Source organism: Eumetopias jubatus, unplaced genomic scaffold (assembly GCF_037043125.1).
Source record: "Eumetopias jubatus isolate StellerSeaLion01/CBP00866 unplaced genomic scaffold, mEumJub1_p1.0 scaffold_9, whole genome shotgun sequence".
In the NCBI taxonomy this organism is placed as follows: Eukaryota; Metazoa; Chordata; class Mammalia; order Carnivora; family Otariidae; genus Eumetopias; species Eumetopias jubatus.
In genome coordinates, this window is record NW_028274815.1 from 74,258,618 (window position 1) to 74,279,815 (window position 21,198).

Sequence of the window (21,198 nt, forward strand, 5' to 3'; positions counted from 1 at the left end):
CAGAGGGGAAAGACAAGTGTTTCCAATGGGAGGTATTCTAGAAATACGTCCTGTCAGCATAGGTGAGTTGGGTCCTCACCCACTGTTGAAGGCTTATGTGATGACCCTAGCCCTTGACACAGAGCATGGTCTCAAAAACCACCTGGGTCCAAGTGAGTGCCTGGTTTTGAAAGATTCCTCTCGACCAAAAAACTTATCTTCACCTGTCACTGACATCTGAAAATTCCAGAGGTACAGATGTCACCCAGATGTCATCCTCTACAGCACTCTCTTCTATAATGCCAGCCCGGAATACTCATTATCATGTGTCTACACCTCAGTGTAAATGAGTTTATCAGCAAGAGGAACCCAGGAACCTTGACTTTGCCCCAGGCTAGGAGGGCCTCTTGAGGGCATGAAAACATGAAATCGATCTTTGTCTCCTTCCTTCCTTCACATTTTTTGCTGCAAGTCAGCCCCAGTGATCATACCCAGATCTTTGAAAGTAGCTTTTTCACCATCTTTTCTAATAATCTCAAGGGAATGAAATAGTAAAATATGCCTTTACAATAGAGTTGATTGGTAGCAACAACCAAATAAGAGATCATTTCCGAGGAGAAGGAGCTAGAGTTAACCTGCACTTGGAAAATATTCAGCCTGACCCGATTCAGGAAAGAAGAGGAACCAGGGGCTTCTGGCCTCGGTCCCTGTAATTTCGTTTGGAAGATCTCAAAACCATAACATTGCTTTGCTACTACTTTACAAATGTCATTGGCTAAAGACAGAACAAGGATAAACCACTAAAACATCATTTAGAAAATCTTGCTTACGAGGATCCTATTTGCAACCCTATATTCATATAAAAACACTTGTCCAACCTCAGCTTCTCTCCCCAAAACAGTGTTGCATGATCAAATGAGCTTGGGAACACTAGTCACTCAACTGTCATCCTGGAGATTAATGGAAATTAGCATATTAAAGGCTCTGAGAAGTCCTGCAATAAATGTTTAGCTTTATTTAATCTATTGTTTCCCAAATCTATTTGATTATGGCATTTCTTATTTTCTAAGACTTTTATTTATTTATTTGAGGGAGGAGAGAAATCCTCATGGAGACTCCCCGCGGAACATGAAGCTCCACTCAGGTCTCGATCTCACAACCCTGAGATCATGGCCTGAGCTGAAATCAAGAGTCACGGATTTTACTATCCTTTTGACAGGTAAAGACCAATCCCTAAGAGACAGGGGCATGGTTATCTCAACCAAACAGACAAGTTTCAACTTTTGTCAGCCCAAAGTGTGGGCTCATAAAGTGCTTCAACCTCAGCCAACAGCTGAAGAGCACATTGAAAACTTAAATAAATAAATCAGCCTCCCTTACTAAAAGTTGCAGACACATGGTATTGGCATTCACTTGTGACCACTAACCTGGATGGGACGGATGGTGGCGGATGATGGGAGTGTGGCATGTGGGTGATGGCTGGGTTTGGTGTGGTAGAGCCAGCTCCACGTGCACCTTCTAGGAATCAAGAAGCCTGTTGGCTCATGTTTTCTGTGTCTCCACTGCATTTTTTTTTTTTATTTTGATCAAATCACTTAAGTTCTGGGCTCTATTATTTTTCCATCCATACATGAGGATTTAATGAAGCTCTGTTACTAGGTATCAGTTTTTACATTCTTTCAACTGGAAGGAATATATTCCATAGACCTTTCTGCCACTTGATCATCCCTAAGAGGAAAAGAGAGAGAAAGAAAAGGAAGGGGAAGGAAAGACAAAGGTAGGGAGGAATTTTGATTCAGTTGAATGCCTTTTGAACATGTATAAATACATAAGGGTATTGAATGTGTCATGGTATTGATATCAATGCCTTCTGGGCCATGCCCTGGGCCTCCTGGACTCCGTATGTTTGGGGGACTATATACTTGTGCGTGTGCAGTAAACAGCCCCATTCTAAAAACCAAGAAACCCAGGTGCTCCTTCATCTGCCCCAACTGCCAAGTCATCCTTTAACTTCCCTGGGTCTTGCTGCCCTGAGATGTCCAGTTAAGAGGGAGAACATGTATTTCTTACCATACAAGTACTCTGGGAGAATCAAGAGAACAAGCACAGATGTCTGATGAATATATTAACATGAGGGGTGAAGGTCAAAATGCATTATTTTCCAAAGACCGCCCCCATTCCGATCAAAAAGTGGAGAACCACCCTGTGCAGGCTGAAGGGTCACTAGAGAGGCAGGAACCCGCCGTGCAAAACCGGGCACGAGCCGAGCCCTCCGACCTGGAATTTCTGACGCTTCACCCCAAGACCCCGGAAGCATTTGCAGGGGGTGTCAGGAGGTGGGGGGCTCCTGGAGAACAAAAAGTATGTCAGTTCATCAGGTCATTCCTGCATCCTATGTTGTTATGGACTTGTTCACAGAGGAGGATTTGGGCAGCTTTTTCAGAGCCAGTCTGCCCTATGCTTTCTTCAAAAGCCACCTCCTGCACAAAGCTCTTCTCAGTCTTCCCCCAGACAAACATAATGCATCTGTCTTTATGGAATTGTTTGGGTGAACAAATTAGAAGCTTACTGAGCGCAGGGAACACTGTCTTCTTGACTTTCTTCTCCCCATCTTACAGGTCCTAATTAAAGTTCTGTTAAATGAAAATGGGTGTCCTAGGCCAATGTTTCTTAATTTTTTTTTATTTTTACTGGGACCCACAGATCATATAAATAATACTCATATAAATAAAACCGAAACAGAAGTTTTATAAAGCCATATTTACCCTTACCACATGCAATGCCTTCTGATAATTTCAATACTGTTCTATTCTACTTCCATACTTAAAACTGCTATTTGAGGGGTGCCTGGGTGGCTCAGTTGGTTAAGCGTCTGCCTTCGGCTCAGGTCATGATCCCAGGGTCCGGGGGTCGAGCCCCGCATCGGGCTCCCTGCTTGGTGGGAGCCTGCTTCTCCCTCTGCCTGCCACTCCTGCTTATGCTCTCTCTCTCTCTCTTTTTGGCAAATAAAATCTTTTTAAAATAAATAAAGTAAAATAAAATTGCTCTTTGAGATCCACTTAATGGATTTCATGACTTCAATTGATGGGTCCTGACCCATAGTTTGAAAAAATTACTCGTGACGTGCCCTTATTCTCTTTCCTCCCCGCAAAATGAAAAAATGGATCCTCCACAAGAAGTAGATAAAAATTCTAAAAGTTCTTAACTGATTTAAATTTGTAAAGTGTCAAATGATGCTCACTCGCCTAGAATCCAAATCCCATGAGAGAAGGCACATGGCAGCCTTACTGTGTGTGGGCGTCACTCTACTTCCACCAATAGGTCAGGACAGAATCCACTCCCCTCTCTAAAACTAATGTGATCAGTCTTTTCAAGTGGGCATTTCTCCTTTTTATATTCCTGAATGTAGACAGGAGATCTCTCCTTTGGAGCCCCTATCCCTCCTAGCACAGCCCCTGGCACACAGCAGGGCTGGAAGTAGGGAGACAGGCAAGAGCTAAGGAGCCTGCCTCTAATGAGGGCACACACATGGGAACCCAGGGGAGGGTGCTCCGGCTGGGCTCTGAAGCTTCTCTGAACACAGGAAAGGGCTTTCAAACACACGCCTGATGGGTCTCATTTACTCTCCAGGGACTCAGGACGCTTTCTCAGTCTACAAAACTGCTGTACATCCCACCCACAAGGGGACAACCACATGACTCCATTTTCCTGCTTGTTTCTGAATCACTGTCTTATCTGTCTTCCTCCCTTTTCCCCTTAAAATAGTTGGCTTCACGGTTGTCTGTGCACAGTCATATGATAAGCAGTGATAAAGAAAAAAATTTTAAAGAGCCAAGAAGGAGTAAGGAAGCAAAGTGAAAGAGACGTGTTCTCTTGTGCCTGGGGGTGGGCTCGTAAGACTCCAGTTTCCTAGAAACAAAGCCCAGAGATCAACTTTAAATCTTTAGCCCTGACCATGTGAAAGAGCTAGGCACGCTGGCTGAGAAACCCAAATGCTGTCCAGTGTTATCAGGTACTTGGGGAGATAAGACCTGAGTTCTATTCTAGTCCCAACCAGGAGACACCACTATCCCCAGTTTTCTCATCTGCAAACTTTGGATGAAAATGCCATGCCTCTCCCCAAATCTGAAAGTGATTCATCATTGCTACTTACATGTGTGTCACATGTTTCATTTTGCAGAGGGATATTAAATGAGTCTCGCAACCCAATGAGATAGGCAGAGCCAATATGACTATTCGCATTTTACGGTTGCGGGAACTGAAGTTCAGAGAGGTTAAATTTCTTCCCCGAGGTCACACAGCTCATTAGGGTGGAGCTGAATTAATGAAGAATAAACAAGCACACTGTCAATGTAGCCCTTGGTGAATGTATACTGGCCTATAAAGGCTTGAAGGCAGGCAGCAAATACAAACTTAGCAAAACATAGCGATTCCCTATGTAACTCATTACGATCAGAACTACCATCTTTCCAAGTCATGCCCCTCGGATGGAAAGCAACCCTCAACCCCAAGCGACCCCGCAACACACAGAATCAGATCAAATGGACTCTGACAACATTAAGTCCCAAACCAGATAATCTACAACTTATTTTTTACAATAGAATTCTAATAATAATAATAATAATAGCAGCTAATATTTTATGGGTGCTTATCATGTGATAAACACTTTTCTAAGCATTCCAAATGACACAATTAGAGAGAGATTACTGATCTTGTTTTACAGATGATGACATGAAGGCTCAGAGAGGTTACACAACTTGTCAAAAGGATGCATAGCTGGTTCGGTGGTGCCACCAGGATTAGAACCCATCCCTCTAGTGCAAAGCCTTCGCATCTAACCGTGATGCCACCTGCTTCAATATGCAGTAGCTGGTGCTGCGGCTTTTTCGCCTTTTCCTAAAAGTCAAATATATATATACATGCACTTGACCTTTTAACGACATGGGTTTCAACTGTGCAGGTGCACTTACAGGCAGAATTTTTTGGATAAATACAGCACTATAAATGTATTTTCTCTTCCCCATGATTTTCTTCATAACATTTTTTCCTCTATCTTTATTGTAAGAATACAGTATATAATATATACGTAACATACAAGGTATGTGTTAATCTACATTTATGTTATTGGTAAAGCTTCCAGTCAACAACAGGCTACTAGTAGTTCAGTTTTCGGGAGTCAAAAGTTATACTCGGATTTTCAACTGGACAGGGGTCAGCGCCCCCGACCCCTTTCATTGCCCACGGGTCAACTGTAATAATGGGGCAACTGTGTGTGCAAATGAGGGGGTATATGGGAACGCTGTACTTTCTGCTCAATTTTTTACAAACCCAAAACTACTCTAAAAAAGCAAGGTTTATTGATTTTTTTTAAATAATGCTGAAATAAAGGTAAAAGATAAAAGACCACCCCATGTGGCACCCTCCCTTGCCTTTTCCTGTTTAAAAATAACATACAGATGTGTGGGTGTGATTTTTTTTTTTTTTTTTTTGAGAGACAGAGCAGGGGGACGGGCAGAGGGAGAGAGAGAAACCCAAGCAGGCTCCACACTCAGCACAGAGCCCAACACAGGGCTCGATCTCATGACCCCGAGATCATGACCTGAGCCGAAATCAAGAGTCAGACCCTTAATTGACGGAGTCACCCAGGCGCCCCGTGTGTGATTTTTTAAATAACACATTCTTCTCTGTCATGGAAGGAAGAACACTCCAGAACAAATATCTACAGAACACCTACTATTTAGGTAGATACTATTATAATTTAATGTTAAAATGTATTTAAGCAATCAAGCATCTATTCTGTGCGAGGCACTATGCCAAGTGTTAGCATAAACTGGCATGAGTTCTTCCTCTCTGGGACCTTTTCTGCTTCTGTAAGAGAACAGGCAGAGAGTATCTAACCATCAACATGAGATATCAATAATTTTAAATGAAGGGCACAAATAGTAAATGTTACTAGGATTCCAAGGGCCAAAAGAGCTGTAGCCTGGAGAGCTCTAGGAAAGAGGCCCAAGAAGGAGGGGGATTTGGAGAGGTGATTAGTATTCCTAGTATTTCAGGAATATGGACATGTGGGGATCGGAGCACCCAGAAAAACTGGACATGGACGAGAGAAGCAAGCTCCCATGGAGGAGGTTCCCAGCGTGGAGGATGCAGGATCCCCTTGGCAGAAAAATGGGAGAGGGGGAAGGATGCGAGCCATGCAGGGCCCGAAGTGTCTGGTGGGGTGATGAGGCTAGACATCAACCTATAAGTAAGTCGGCACCCCAAAAGGGTAGTTAGGGCCACGGCACAACTCTTACATAAATCCCCTGGATTCCAGAGAACCAGGCTAATAAAGATATGAAAATGAACCCTAAAGCTATCATCATGAATTAGTACTCAGGCACCTGACACTTTAGTCAGCTATTCTTTTCTAAAATGAAAAAAAAAAAAAAAAATACTTTTAAAACAGCTAGGTGGTCATGGCCGGGGACTTGCACTTCCTGTGAACTGAGCTCTCCATTCAATGTGTGAAAAAGGAGAAGCTGTGGGGTCCTGACATACATAACAGGCCAGTGGGGTGGACTGGACTTCAAGTGTTAAGGCAGGAGGCCACCTCCATGAGTTTAGGGCTAAGAAGCCCTAAAGAAAGGGGTTGTTCCTCAGAAAAACATGTTCCCTACTTCTGGCAAATGCTGGAATTATTTTTACAAGGGGCTAAGGCTTCCATTTTTTAAAGTGACTGCAAATGTCCCTCCTCTGCCTTTAGCGGGACAAAGAAATGATAAACATATCCTCTCCTGGGCATGCTTTGTTACTTGGGTCGGGGGTGGGGGGTGGGGGGGCACAGAGCCCCAGCTTTAGCAAATGAAAAGTCAGGATGCCCAGTTAAATCTGAATTCCAGACAATGAATACTTTGTTAGTGGAAGTATGTAAGTATAAGTTTAAGTATGTCCCACGCGATATTCAGGATGTACCTATAGCAGAAAAGTATTTGTTGTTTATCTGAAGTTCAAATTTAACTGGGCTTCCCGTACTTCATCTGGCAACTCTGGGCACCTCACAGAAATAGGACAGAGTCCTGGGAGAGCAAAGGATACAGACAAAGGAGTTTGGGTGCCCAGAACAAACTTTTTTTTACCTACTTCAATAGATGCTCAGGACACAGAGTTAATGCTTACAGGCCCAAGAACCTTCACCTACATGGACCTCCTTCATTCCTGCCAGCAACCCTACAACCCAAGAAGGGTGACTATTCCTAACCTTTTTCACAAACAAAGAAACAAAAGTTTGAGGAGGTTAAGTGAACGTTCACAAAGTAACAATGCTACAAAATAGAAGAACCAGACCCCCTGCTCTTGGGTGAATTCTGAAGAACGTTTTGAAGGAAGAAAAGGACTCAGATGGTTGGAGAGAAGAACAGGCAGGTTCTGAGAACGGATCCCTCAGGAGGTCAGAGGAGCTCTCTGCTACTTTCGGTTCTGTGACTTCAATGTCAAGTATCTAAAATGCAACCTGAGCTTAAACAAAAAAAAGGTCCTAATAGAAAATTAACAAAGGAACGTATGATTCCTTATAAGCATACAGTAATCTTTTTAAAACGCTGGCTATCCTTCAACTCATGTTACTCCTTAGCAATTCTGATGTCCTGGTCAAAAGCAAAGTCCTGCCCTCCCAGTGGAGAACCTTTGTGCCTACCAGCAGTCAGGCCGGAACAGAGCAATCGGCGCGCATCCCATTAGAGGCTGGGCTTACAGAAGAGACACATGGTGGGAAAATGAAATCGGACCCTTTGGCCCAGAGAAATGGGATGTACACTGGACCGCAGCAAAATGGACAGTAAAACAAATCTTCGAACCCCAGTTATCCCATTAGGCCCACAAGCGAACGCAGGTGATGTGCAGGTTAAAATGCAACACTGAATCTGCTTTTCAAAAATTCCAGAGGGAGTACTGTATCAGGTAGGTCCATCCACCCAGAGCAAAGCCAGCCCCAGGGCAGGTAACCCATGTTTCCTGTGCCTTCCACCCCAGGGGCCGCCTAGGGAGGGGCCGAGTGTGAGGTTCTAGTTCCGCGTATCTGGAATCTGGCAAACCCAGAATCCCCGTTGCTAGGTATTTCAGAAAGGGAGGGAAGTAGGGACTGGAAAAGGTTTTGCTTGAAACGCCCTCAGTTGGCCATTACCGAATGAAATCTTCCCACAAAAGCGCACCTTCACCTAGATCAAACAAAAAATATTAAATGCAAATAATTACCAATAATAAATTACCCTTTATTGAGAAGTTGCTAGAAGCTGGGCACTTTTTCATGTTTCATCAGTCATTATAGTAACTCTACAAGATAGCTATTATTCCCATTTTACAGATGAGGGGACAACTACAGGTGAGTTAAAGAATTTCCCCAATATCATGTGGCCACAACTGATAAAACTAGAATTCAACCCAGGACTGACTCCAAAGCCCACATTACTTTCAGACAAGCCACCACTCAGCAACATGAAGGACGCTACAAAGCTAGTCTTCATCCCTATCAGGCCTATCAAGAAATAAACGAAGAAAATTAGCTGGAAATACAGCTTGGAAAATTGGGTTAGCCCTTAGGATAGATTCCCTTGATAACCAAGAGTTCAATAGATCATAGTGATTCTGTTCAACACCTTGCCTCAAGCAAAATTCCTAGAACATAAGAAGTGTTTATTATATATTTGCTAAATGGCTGGCAAACTAGGTGGATGGATAGATTAATGACTGAATGTCCATTCTATCCATTGTTTTCTTTCTTTGGATAGCTTATTGTTTTGGTGTGTGTGTGTGTGTGTGTGTGTGTGTGGGTGTGTGTGTGTGTGTGGGTGTGGGTGTGGGTGTGGGTGTGTATTTTTTAATGAAGCAATTATTTTTGGATTGCATTCCTGCTTTAATCTCACTGGTTTCCTGACTGCCCTCATCACCCAAAATCCTTGCCTGACATTTTTTATGCTCTTCTTCCAACTTAAAGGGGCTCCCTTCCCTGTCTATTCAGATTCCATATTCTACCAGGCCCGGCTCAAAATCTTATGAAGAAGCCTTTGCCAACTAGAAGAACCCACATTAATCTTCCTTTCCAGTGAATTCTCACAGTTCTTCAACTTCACTCTTTCATAAAAGGGTGTTAATCTCAAATCCCCAAATGGCCCACTTGAGGAAGGTCCATTCCTTTTTTTTCCTCATTATGTTTTCCAATATATGTCCACAAAACACTAGTTCTATGGTTCTAATAATTTTTCACAAATAAGAGCATTCTATGACAAATCAGTTTGGGAAATCTGTGGTTACACACACAGAGGTGTACAAGTCCCTTTGCTACCAGCCATCTTGGGAGTCTTTAATATACTAATGTGCATTTGACTCTGAAACTTTTCCCAACATCTTTGATCACGACAACCTGAGAATATTAGAAGTCTCCTACTCTTTGAAAGATACTCTGGCAAATACTGGTCGATTACATGTTCCATCCTTGGTGGCTGATTGATGATTCTCTCAGCTGCCCAAAATGGTTTAGATAATCATCCATCTAAAATGTCGGGAGATAGATTCATAGGCCCTGCATTCCAGAAATTCTGCTTGTTTGTTTGTTTTTAGAATATCCTTCGAATGGCTCAATGATACAGAGGACTCCATTTAAAGAATAAATGTAGGGGTGCCTGGGTGGCTCAGTCAGTTAAGTATCCGGCTCTTGATTTTGGCTCAGGTCATGAGCTCACGGTTGTGAAATCAAGCCCCACTCGAGATCAACACTCGGAATTCACTGGTGAATTCACCCCGTGTCCACACCCAGTGTGGCTGCTTAAGATTCTCTCTCTCCCTTGCCCTCTGCTTCTCCCCCATCTAAAAAAATAAATAAATAAAAAATAAATGTATTTTTGTAGGCCTTGAACACTAGGTAAAGAAGCAAGCTATCAAAAATGGCTTTGTGATTTTGATAACAGTAATAAAGAAAGATAAGGAGGGAAAAAAGCAGAAGCTGACAGTTTTTCAGAGATACAAGACTCAGCTTCATGGAAAACAATAAAGATAAAATATCATCAAGTGCTAGGTCGAGCAAAATCAAGGCCCAAAATGCAGACAGCCAAGTCAGTCAGAATCATTGTTAACAGAGGTCTTATATAAGGGTATCTAGATCTACGCTGCCTCCTGCTTTCACAGATGTGGAACCTAAGGTCCAACACCACTGATTAATAGGAGGTACCTGACTCCCTCGTCAGGAGGGGGAAAAGAAAAGGATTAGCCAATCCAACTCTAAAGAGGTGTTCCCAGGCTCAGAAAGCCTTGTGATGAGCTTTCCTTCTTAATGAATTTTATACACCAGAATATTTATGTTACATATTGATTATATTGGGTCTCCTACCAGACTATCTGCTCCATGAGAACAGCTCCTGGCATATAAGGTATTCAATAAATGTTTGCTAAATGGAGGAAGGGATGGCTGGAGCAATGAATGAACAAACCATTTTGTCCACTAGTTAGAATCTCCTGTAGATTCCGCCATCTTTCTTTTCAGCACTGTACTGGATGGTGAACTTCTTTTTTTTTTTTTTAAGATTTTATTTATTTGTCAGAGAGAGAGAGAGCACAAACAGGGGGAGCAGCAGGCTCCCTGCTGAGCAAGGAACCCGATGCGGGGCTCGATCCCAGGACCCTGGGATCATGACCTGAGCCGAAGGCAGACCCTTAACTGACTCAGCCACCCAGGCGACCTGGGATGGTGCACTTCTAAGAAGAGCAGAATCTAAGTTAGTCTGATTAAAGAGTGTTGCCTATATGACCTCTACAAGACAGACCCCAAAGGCAGCCTTTCATTCAACCAACAGATGAGTGAGTGGCTACATGTACTTCCCGAGTGGCTCATACTCTGCTTGGTGAGTCACTGGGAGGAAGATACTTCTACTCACAAGACGCTTACATCTGGCTGGGACAACATAACTGGCATCAGGAGATACTATAGTCTGAAAACAAATCTATTCAAGAAGGACATAGGCAAAATCAAAGTCTATGGTTTTCCTCAATAATTAATTACAGGTTCACCTGCCATGATTTTCCTAAACCCTTCTTGAACCTGATTATATTCTGAATCTGATCTACCTCTTGGGGTCATTAGCTCAATGAGTTTACTCCTTGCTGGCAAATAAAGGTGACTTTTTCACTAGCTTAAAAAACTACCTCTCTGAGAGTTCAAGGTGAAGTAGAGGGGACGGGGAGGGCATGGGGCAGGGGAGGTTCTCATTTCTGTGCTTGGATTCGGTAAGAGACTGTGCTTCTCCCCTTCCTCCCAGGCATGATATTATGGGGCTCAATCATAGTCCCTCTGGACTTTCCATTCTGTTTAGTGGCGGGCAGGCTGGCGTGACGACAGTGTGTTCCTGTCCCCTCTGCAATCCCAGCACAGTACAGGCGTTTGGCCACTTCCCATGCTTTCTGCCAGAAAACTGGATTTCAAACAGGTGCGATCCTGTTGATTAGCATTATAATAGATTGTAATTACTTAACCAGCGCATATATACCTGGAGGAACTTGGAGAGAAATATAATGTTTTGCCAAGTGTAGCTTTTATTTATGTAAAATACTGCAGGCCTGCTCTGGAGTTCTTTTAGTCTAAGTGAAAGCCCTCGAAGCTTTGTCCACATATGCTTCGACGAGCTCCAGCCCTGGAGCCCAGGCACCGGAATTTAAAATTTCATTTCTCATTGCTGCCAATTACTAAGGGTTTTGTATCTTAGGCCCTCATGAGAATTTGAACTTGATTTTAAACTCTGCAAAGGGAGGACAAGCGGGCCTTTTTTCTTCTCCCCTTCCCACAGCACCTTGCACAGGCCCTGGGCACCCAGAACGTTTACAATTCCTACTCTTGGAAACCCTAGACATGAGGGAGCTGCTTCAGCTTAGTGCAAACGGCCACATGGAAATAACAGGCATTCTCCCATAAGAACATTTTCAAGGAATCCTACAGATTTTTATAAAATATCCTTTTCTTCTGCCTTTTCCTCAATTCTTTCAACTGTACAGGAAGGCTGTTTAGAGAATTCCTTCAACTGCTTAGCATACTGGTCTTCCCAGCTAGATTTCATACTCCTTGGAGGCAGGAATGAGACCCCACACAACTTTGGTCTTACCACAGTAGGTGCTAGGGGAATACACACTTGTTTACTTAAATTCATTCACTCATTCAACAAGGGACCAGGAACTGTCTGGGGTCCCAAGAGAAGAACAGTGAACAAAAAGCTGTGCATTTATAGAAACTCTGTTCTGGTGCTAGAGACAGATAATAAAGATAAATAAGAAAAATATATAAGAGAGATAAGAGCTAAAGAGTAGAACTAAAGAAGGAGAGTATATAAAGCATCAAGATGAAGGGTGAAATTTTATTTTATTTTATTTTTAAAGATTTATTTATTTGACAAAGAGAGAGAGAGAGCACAAGCAAGGGGAGCAGCAGAGGGAGAGAGAGAGAAGCAGGCTCTCCACCCAGCAGGGAGCCTGATGCAGGGCTAGATCCTAGGACCCTGGGGTCGTGACCTGAGACAAAGGCAGATGCTTAACCGACTGAGCCACCCAGGTCCCCCAAGGGTAAAATTTTAAACTTGAACCATGAGGGTATCTAGGAAAGGAACATTTCAGAAAGATGGAATGGCCAGTGCAAAGACTGAGGTAGGAACATGGTGAATATGTTGAAGGGTGGCAGGTGGGTCATTACGGCTGGGAAAAGAGTGAAGGGAAAGAGTAGCAGGCGATGTAGGGTCAGAGAGGTCATAACAGGAGCCTGACCATGTTGGTCTTGTAGAGTATAAAGACATGGGTTTCTACCAAGAGATGTGTGAGCTGCGTGACATACGCTGATGAAGTTGGGGCAATGGGGAACCAGTTAGGAGGCTGTTAAAATAATCCAGGTATGAGATGATAAGGTCTTGGACTAGAGTGATGTCAGCAGAAATATGCAAAGATGATCAGATCTGGGATATATTTAGAAGACAAAAGATGCTGCTGTTGGCTTGGATATGGGGGTGTGAAAATGGCAGGCATCAAGAATAGCTTCTCACGGTTTCTGGCCTGGGCAACTGGAAGGATACAGTTGCCATTTCTTGAGATGGGGAAGACTATGGGAGGCTGAGATTGGGGAGGAGGCACCTGGGTGGCTCAGATGGTTAAACATCTGCCTTCGGCTCAGGTCATGATGCCAGGGTCCTGGGATCTAGCCCTGCATCAGGACTCCTGGCTCAGCAGGGAGCCTGCTTCTGCCTCCCCCCTGCTCATGCTCTCTCTCTGTGTATCTCTCTGTCTCAAACAAATAAATAAAATCTTAAAAAAAAAAAAGATTGGGGAGGAGGGACATAGGATATACAGTCCTTGACATAACAGAGTTTGAGATGCCCTTGCACAATCAAATGACGATGACCAGAGGCAGTCACATATATGAGTTCTGAAGCTATAGCTAAATGGGCTGGAATTAGGAATTTGGAGAAAACAGCATTTGAGAATGCACTGAGATCCATGAAACTAGATGAAACTGGTACAGTAAAACCAAAACAGCAGCTCCCAAATATCCCTATTTTCAATTGGTCATACACTTCAACAAATAATTAACCTTTGGCTACAGTGGCCACACAATTCCTAGACTTTTCAAAACAATCTCATTTCAAGAGATTCTAATATTTTCAAAAAGGCAATTGTTAAGTGTAACTAAATTAACTTTATTTTTAGACTATTCATATAAATACATTCACAAATCAAAGAGAAAAATATCACTGGACCATGTGTTCTGATTTAAGATTCTCAAACCATGAATACACACATATAACTCTTCAAATATTAATAAAATTGTTAGAATGTACAATAGCCTGGCCCTTTGCTAAGAACTTTACATAGACTCCCTTATTTCTCAGAACAACCGAAAGAGGTTGTCGAACTATTATAAGAACTATTATATTCCCATTTTACAGATGAAGAAACAGGCTTAAAGAGCCTAGGTCACCTGCCTCGAGAGTGGTAGACGCATCCTGTAGTTAGAACCCACAGATCTGAGAGAAAGAGATACACTGAAGAGGTAGGGAACTGAGGATCTCAAATAATCACTAAATCTGCTGGTCAAAGACACAGAGAAGGGGAAACAGAACAGACAGACAAGGTCTGACTGCCCAGGAGACCCAAGGCCCTTTAACTGCAGAGCCCCAAAGCCAAGTAGCTTTCCCCTGATAGCACTGGGGCAAGAACTAAGCCTCAGGGTAGCTGTTAAATAACCAATCATGTACCAAGGGGAGCCATATTTAATTAGATGGTAAGTATTACAGGAGTCTGTAGGGAGGGGAGTATGGAGAGATCCTGGAACCTCAGCTGCTGGTGGACAAATTCAAGGGATAGGTGCACACAAAGGGAGATCTGGCCATTCCCAGTCCTTCCACATCCCTTTCTAGACCTTCCCACCTCACTCCATTTAGATGATGACAAAAGTTTTCACGGATCCTCTAAGATTTCCCTACAGAAGTCCTGAAGGTAGAGATATGCCTTCAGGCAGTGTATATCAAGGTGTACTCTAGCCACCCTCAGTGTGAGACTCAGCAGGGGCCTGTTTAACCACAGCACATGTCCTCAGGCTCCGCCCAGAGCATCAGCATCTGAACCAACAGCCTTAGCCTTGGGGTTATAACAATCCCCCCAAGGGATCCTGGGGCCAACAAAGAATAACAGTCCCTGAGCCTTACCCCTTCAAAAACAGTGTAGGCCTATCTCACAGGGTCAGCCGGGTGGGATAATTTTGGGAAACCCTGTCAATGAGCTATTTGGGAAATAGGAAACAGAAACACTAGCGTCCCATTCCTTGCCGAATGAGACTACCCAGCAGAAAAGAAACATTTTGAGGATGATGAAAAACTTGACTTCTTTAGGTCCTGTATGATAATCAAGTCAATAAAGAACCTTCTCCAAGGCCAGTCCCATGGCAGGTTTAGGGGACATAACAATAACTGTAGGAACTAAACATTCACTGAGCTCTCGCTGAGGGCAGGCCTTGGTCCGTGCACTTTCCAGGTAGTAACTCCTTTCATTCCCCTCAACAACCCCTTTTGTTAGAGGTAGATACATTTACTATCACCCACGTCTTACAGAGGAAGAAACAGGAAACAGGAACACAGGTTAAATAGCTCTCTAAAGGTCACAAATGTGGTTGGTGGTGGAGGCGGGATTCAAACCCAAGGAGCCTGGCTTCAGAGCTTAAGCGCTGGGCGGAACCACCTCTCAGAAAATGACATTTTTGTCCTTACAGCTGCATTATGGGGGCGGCACGGGAGTGACACAAACAGAGATGTCTTCAGAGGCAGGGAGCGCGGAGCTCAGCACACACACTAGTGAGGTGACCACACAGCAAACTCCATGCTGTGCACAGGAACAGCTAGCTGTCATGAGCTGGCTCCATGTACCCTCTCTGCCATCTACCACGCTCCCACCATCCGTCCGAAAGGCAAAGCAGCTCCATCCAGCCTTCACGGGGCCTCCGTTCCTAATGAACCCCAATACCTTTCCTTTACACAACGAGGCTCATAAATCTTGCTGAAGGAATTACAAAGGTCTACTATAAAATCTCAGGACATTTGTGTGTACAAAGTCTTCGTACGATAATTATCTGGAGCCCTCCCCTGCCCACAATTTCTATTCTACTCCAGTGTTTCTCGAAGCATAGTCAAATTCTCTCGAGGAGCGCTTGATACACGTAAGGATTCCTAGCGCTTGTCCTAAACTCCAGAATGAAAAGCTCTGAAGGTGGTGGGCAGATCTATATTTCTAACACTTTCTAACACTGCCCCCTCCCCCCCCCCCCCGGTGATTCTCCTGCACACTCAAGTCAGAGCAGCATGAATATCTCATTCCTGCGGCTGCAATAGTGTTTAATGGGATTCTGCTTTCAGTATAAGTGAGATCCTCTCGTCTCTCTGTAATGAGCTTTCTCTAAAACAACCCCCTTTGTCATCACAACTGATACGTCTCTCATTATCTGGAGAATAATTATCTCAGCCTGGCTTTTAAACATTCTAGAATCCACCTCAGTTTTCTCCTACTTTCTCCTACTCCAGGGTTTCCAAAGTGTGGCCCGCATATTGCTAATGGTTTTGAGAGGTACCTGAGATGAACATCTTTCCTTTTTATTGTAGAGGCCACGTGTTTATTCTAACGTGAACGAAATAAAACTGTTTAACTACAACATCCCAACCGGTGATTTCAAGCATACCGGGGCTTACGTGGGAAATAAGAGAATCAATGTTTAAAAATTTTAAGTAAATAATAGCACAGGTGGTACTCAGACAAAAGTCTTAAATTTGGGAAATTTTATCCTGCCTGGTCCTTGCTGACAGGCACCCTCACTTTCGGCCACGCTTCTCTGATTCCCCACTCCTAACCACAGGCCTTCTCGGCCTTTCTTCACACAGTGTCTGTGCCTGTGGAATGCTGTCTCCTCTTGTAAATAATCTCTTTAAATGTTACCCCCCACCTCACGCCCAATCCATGCCTCCTTCCAGGAACCCTCCAGATTCTTCCAGCTCTCCCCCCACACTTCCTTTTTGAACTCCTGGAACATATGCCTAGTCCCACTCATCTAGAACCTAATTGCTACTTAAGTATCTACATGTATCTATCACTTCCCTAGTGAAATGGAAGCCCCCTAGGCTGTCACCCACAGTCTCCTTCACCCCTGGGTTACCTAGAGTGCTAAACTTCTCTGGCTGGGCCTGAGCACAAAACAGGAACTGGGTGAGTACATGTGAATTCATGGTGCAGTTGAATGAACCTGTCTGCATCAATGAGAGAAGCAGCTGTTCCATGCCCTCCACCTCGCCTTACTTCAGGCCAGATTTCTTGGCCACACCCGAGAAAGGGTGTATCTCTTCATCACTTCCAAGTAAAGAGCACAGAGCCCGGGAGCCTGGGAAATGCTGCCCAAAGGTGTGATTCTGTGGGTGTCCTCTCACTGACTGCAATGGGAATGGGGACTTCCGTCAGCCCAGGTGAATGGGTCTGTTTCCAAGGGCCAGCCCCCTCTGCAGATGCCTCCCCACCGCCCCCACCCACCTCCCCGTCTGGAGGAACCAGAATGGCCACAGCATCCCCCAGTGAAACCAACCCCAGGTGAGCAAACAGAACCAGCTCTACTACTTAATTCATTTTGTGACTTTGGCCTTTTTGTAGCTCAAGTTTTTGTTCTGTTTTTTCAATCTGTCCAATACCTGTTGTACCTAATTCACCCTTGTTATGAGACAAAGGAGAGATGATTTTGGAAAGCACTTTAAATTATTGAGTACAGTGAAAACATCAGGGACACAGCACATGAATCTGCAGGGAGAGTAGCCTGGGAGGGCCGGGGGGCTCCGTTCTCCACCAGGCAAGCCATGGTCAATTGGAAGTGTGGGCCCTACCTCCTGTGCGTGCCATGCGACCTTGCTTCTCCCTAAAACCTGCCTCTGCACTGGGGATCTGGTCTAGGGCCAAGACCAACATGAAATTGAGCACCTTAGGGAATAATGACCAGGCAAGGCTGGTGCTCACGGCATGCTTTGCTGCAAGTGCTCCAAAGTGGGGATGGTGCCCTGATGCACCCAGGGTTTGGGCAGGCCCCAGCCAAGCATCACCAGACGCACTCGGACACCTGTCCCTCCAACAGAGATGTGTTCTGTGGCTAAAGCAGCCTTACGGTTCATCCCACCTGCTCTCTGCCTCACTCCATCTTCCTCATCTGCATGCACAATAAAGGCCCCGGGGCCTCATGACGATACTCGTGTTTTTTCCGTCCTCTTCCTGTTCTAAAACAAGTTCAAAACCACAGGTTTTGAGTGTTAAGGTCTGGCCCTGAAATTAGGTACCCCTTCAGCTCACTACTCTCCTAAGTCAAAGAGCCCATGTGTGGAAAGGAAATGAGGAGTGAGTGGGAACTCTGGCGGTGGGAGGCAGGCAGAAGGAAGGGGCATCGGTGAATGGAACGGGATGGAATGGCCTGGTGTTCTCTGGAATTCCATAAAGGTTCGCCTGCTCCACAAAATGTAAGCCGCCAATCTCCCAGGGTTGTACTTGGTATGGTCTGTTGGAGCTTCCCCGTAAGCCCTGTAACCATGGTTTTGGGCAGACTACATCACAGCGTGAGCATAGAGAGAAGAGGCCTTTTTCCTATTTTTGTCTAAGACTCTATCTCCTTTTTAAAAAAATATGTAAGGTGACATGCCTAGGTGGTTCATATGCAGCCTCTGACCGTACGACAATCATAAAGTGGTCTGTTTCCAATCATTAGAAAGGGGATTCCTCTATGTTTCTCCATGAGATGTCTCTTTTTGTATCGACCAAAGAACCCTGAAGACATATGCACCCAGAGCCACACCTGCTCTTGGTGGAAACATGGAGCAAATCAGAAAACACCGAAATCCATTTCCTAATTTAACACCTTCCTTCCAAAAAGAGCTAAAAGAAGGCTGGCTCTCCCTGCTTCTTTGGCTGCCAAGGTTGAATGCATTTGGTTCACAGTACCTGGACAAGGAAGGCCTGTTTCCAAGTCCCTAGTATTCTGACAGTGTAATCAATTAACTCAATGTCAGACTTAGCAATATCTCATTGCACAGCATCTTGAAAATCAACACAGGGAAATCGAGCAACTTTAAGTAGGATTCAAAGCACTGACTTCCAATTTCTCACAAGCAGAACCACTTTTTAAGATACAACACTCATTCTGGATGCATGGGCGATGCATGGGGCAAAACAAGCTTGGCTTACGTTGCTGGGACCCTGGGGGAGACATCCTCGAGAACACATTTTTCTCCCTGTATGTCAGAAGATGAGCTAACCACCAGGCAACAGAATAGAAACAAGCTAGCTTCTTCCTGGAGGGAATAAAGCAGCTCTTCACTCAGCGGCCCAGGACAAAGCCAGGACGTGCAAGAAGCCCTCAGTCTGGGGCTCCACGTGCCTCTCCAAGGACGGAGGAACCCACCCACACACAATCACACACAGCCAGCCCACCACAGCTCCTGCGGAAGGCACCGGCTTCTCTGCCAACCTTCAGCACCAGTGGCTGCGGGCTCTACCAGCTTGCGAGCTCCCTGTCGCACCCCTTGTCTGGAGGGGGAGAGGGCCTTCCTTACCCTCTTTCCAAGTCTCCTCCTCATTGCCCCAGTGCCTACTTCTCAACTACGAAATGGAGTATGCTTCCCTGAGGCAACTGAGACACATGACACACACACACCCCAGATGGCAATAAGTCTCGGCGCCCCATGACCAATGCCAAGGCCGTGAGTGCCTCCCCAGGACCCCACAGCTGGGCTCCCGGACCGGGAAGCGCCCGACTCACCCAGTCCTCGAAGTGCCGGCTCCCGTTCTGCAGCAGCTCCTCAAACTGGATGGTGCAGTTGGCCACGAAGTCGTCGTAGCCGATGGGGGCATCGTGGAAGACGGCCAGCTCGATCTTGCGCCCGTTGCACACATCGGTGACGAACTCGTCGTGCCAGGCCGGGCTGTTGGTCTTCTGCTTGGTGGCCGTTTGGCCGATGCGCGAGTCGTCCACGTTGAGGGCGATGTAGGGGTCGAGAAGGAAAGTCTGCGGCCGGGGTCCCACCGCATGGCGCAGCGACCAGGCTGTGGGCTTCAAGCTCACGGCCTCGCAGATTTTGATCTTAAGAAGGCCATTGAACACTACCATGGTCGGGGCGGGGAGTGGGGGCCGGGGTCACTCCGTCCGCCCCGAGGGCAGGAATAAAGAACCGACGCCCCGGCGCTCTGAGCCACGGGGACTCCTGGGTCCCCTCTCACCCCACCCCACACTGTCCCTACACCTTGTAGCGTTGTGCCCTGGCGCGGGCGATTCTCAGCGAGTGCATGTATTTCCCCGCCGGGTTCCTAACGGAAAACAGGGAGGGGGGGGAGAGCTGGGGGACGTCCGTGTTTGGAGCAAGTCTCTCCCCCCCTACCACCAGCAGCACCCCCAGAAGAGGAGACGAGCTGTCGGCTTCGCGGCAAGCCGCGGGGGCTGTGTCGCCGCCTCGCTGGCTCTCCCGGTCCGGGCTGCGGGGACGCGGGCGCCGCGCCCGGCGCTTACCTACCTTTCGGAAACATAATCCCCGGGAAATTTCGACTCCGGGAGGGGGAGGGGGATGTGGGACGGGGCGGGGACGAGAACCGGGGGCGCAGATTTCAACCCGGATCCTCTTCGCACACCCAGCGCCTGCCGCTGACCGCGCGGGGCGGGGGATGGATCGAGGGATGTTCAGTCTATCCGGAGGGATGCATGTCGAGAGGAAATGGTCCTCCTCCGAGCCAAATTTTAAAAAAAAATCCACAAGCCACACAGCCAGCCCGGCCGCCTCCTCTTGGGCGAAGCCGCGCGGCGCGGCGGTCAGCGATCCGGAGGCGCCAGGAGCCCGGAATCTCACATCCGCGCGGGCTCGGGAGTCGGGCTGGCCGCCGCTCGGGCTCGGGGCGCAGGCCGGCACCGGTCGGTGCGCAGCGCGGCGGCAGCGGGGCCGGGACTGCGACTCGGCGCGGCCCCACCTCCCGGGCGCCGGCGCCCGCCCGCCGCGCTCCCCGCGTCCCCGCTCTCGGCTGCCGCTCGCTCGCCGCCCGCCCGCCCGCTCTCCCCCTCGGTCTCTTCTCCCTCCGTCGGTGTGCGAGCGAGTCTCCCTCCCTCTAATGCAGGAAATGCGCAAAAGACGTCAGTGTGTGTGTGTGTGTGTATGTGTGTGTGCGTGTGTATGTGTGTGCACGCGCGCGCGCGCTCCTGTGTTTGGGGAAATAGAAAGTTTTGCCTGTTGGGGGAGCAATACGGGAAAAGTGAGCGGAGGAGAGGACGACGCAGAGAGGGCGAGCCTGCCGGGTCGCGGCGGCGGGCGGGGGAGCCGAGCGGGGATCGGCGCGGAACCCCGGGGAGTGGCGGCGCTGCGGGCGGCGGTGCGTTTGCTGCGGGCTTGTGGACACCGCGTCTGTGGTCTCCACGGGGAGACCCGCGGACCGCGCAGCTCCCCGGGGCTCCCCGGCCAAAACCCTCTCGTAGAGCGGGAGATGTGGCAGTGGCGGGGGTCGCCCTGCGGGGGGGACTCGGGACCCTCCCCCAGCCCCACCCCCACTCGGACCGAGGCCGGGGAGAGCAGCCTGGGGAGCATTGGCCCGTCTGTCTGTCATTCTGTCCGGAGCCGCTCTGCTCCGCCGCGGTGGGGGAGGGGAGGAAGGGAGGGGCGTGCGAGGCTCGGT

General features: G+C 46.8%; 1 protein-coding gene across 3 annotated transcripts in view; it reads right to left on the bottom strand.

Annotated features, from left to right (window-relative positions):
- The window catches only part of PRKCE (protein kinase C epsilon), a 474,741-nt gene extending 454,290 nt beyond the window's left edge, over positions 1 to 20,451 (bottom strand). For 2 of the 3 annotated variants that reach the window (XR_003609387.2, XM_028103787.2), the window contains exon 1: positions 19,307 to 20,451. Coding sequence is in view for 2 of the 3 variants with exons in the window: in XM_028103787.2 (XP_027959588.1) it covers positions 19,307 to 19,654 (348 nt within the window). In the remaining variant the exon portion in view is untranslated. The remainder of the gene's footprint in view (positions 1 to 19,306) is intronic. The other variant, XM_088026545.1, reaches the window with a different exon arrangement.
- Positions 20,452 to 21,198: the final 747 nt, after the last annotated feature.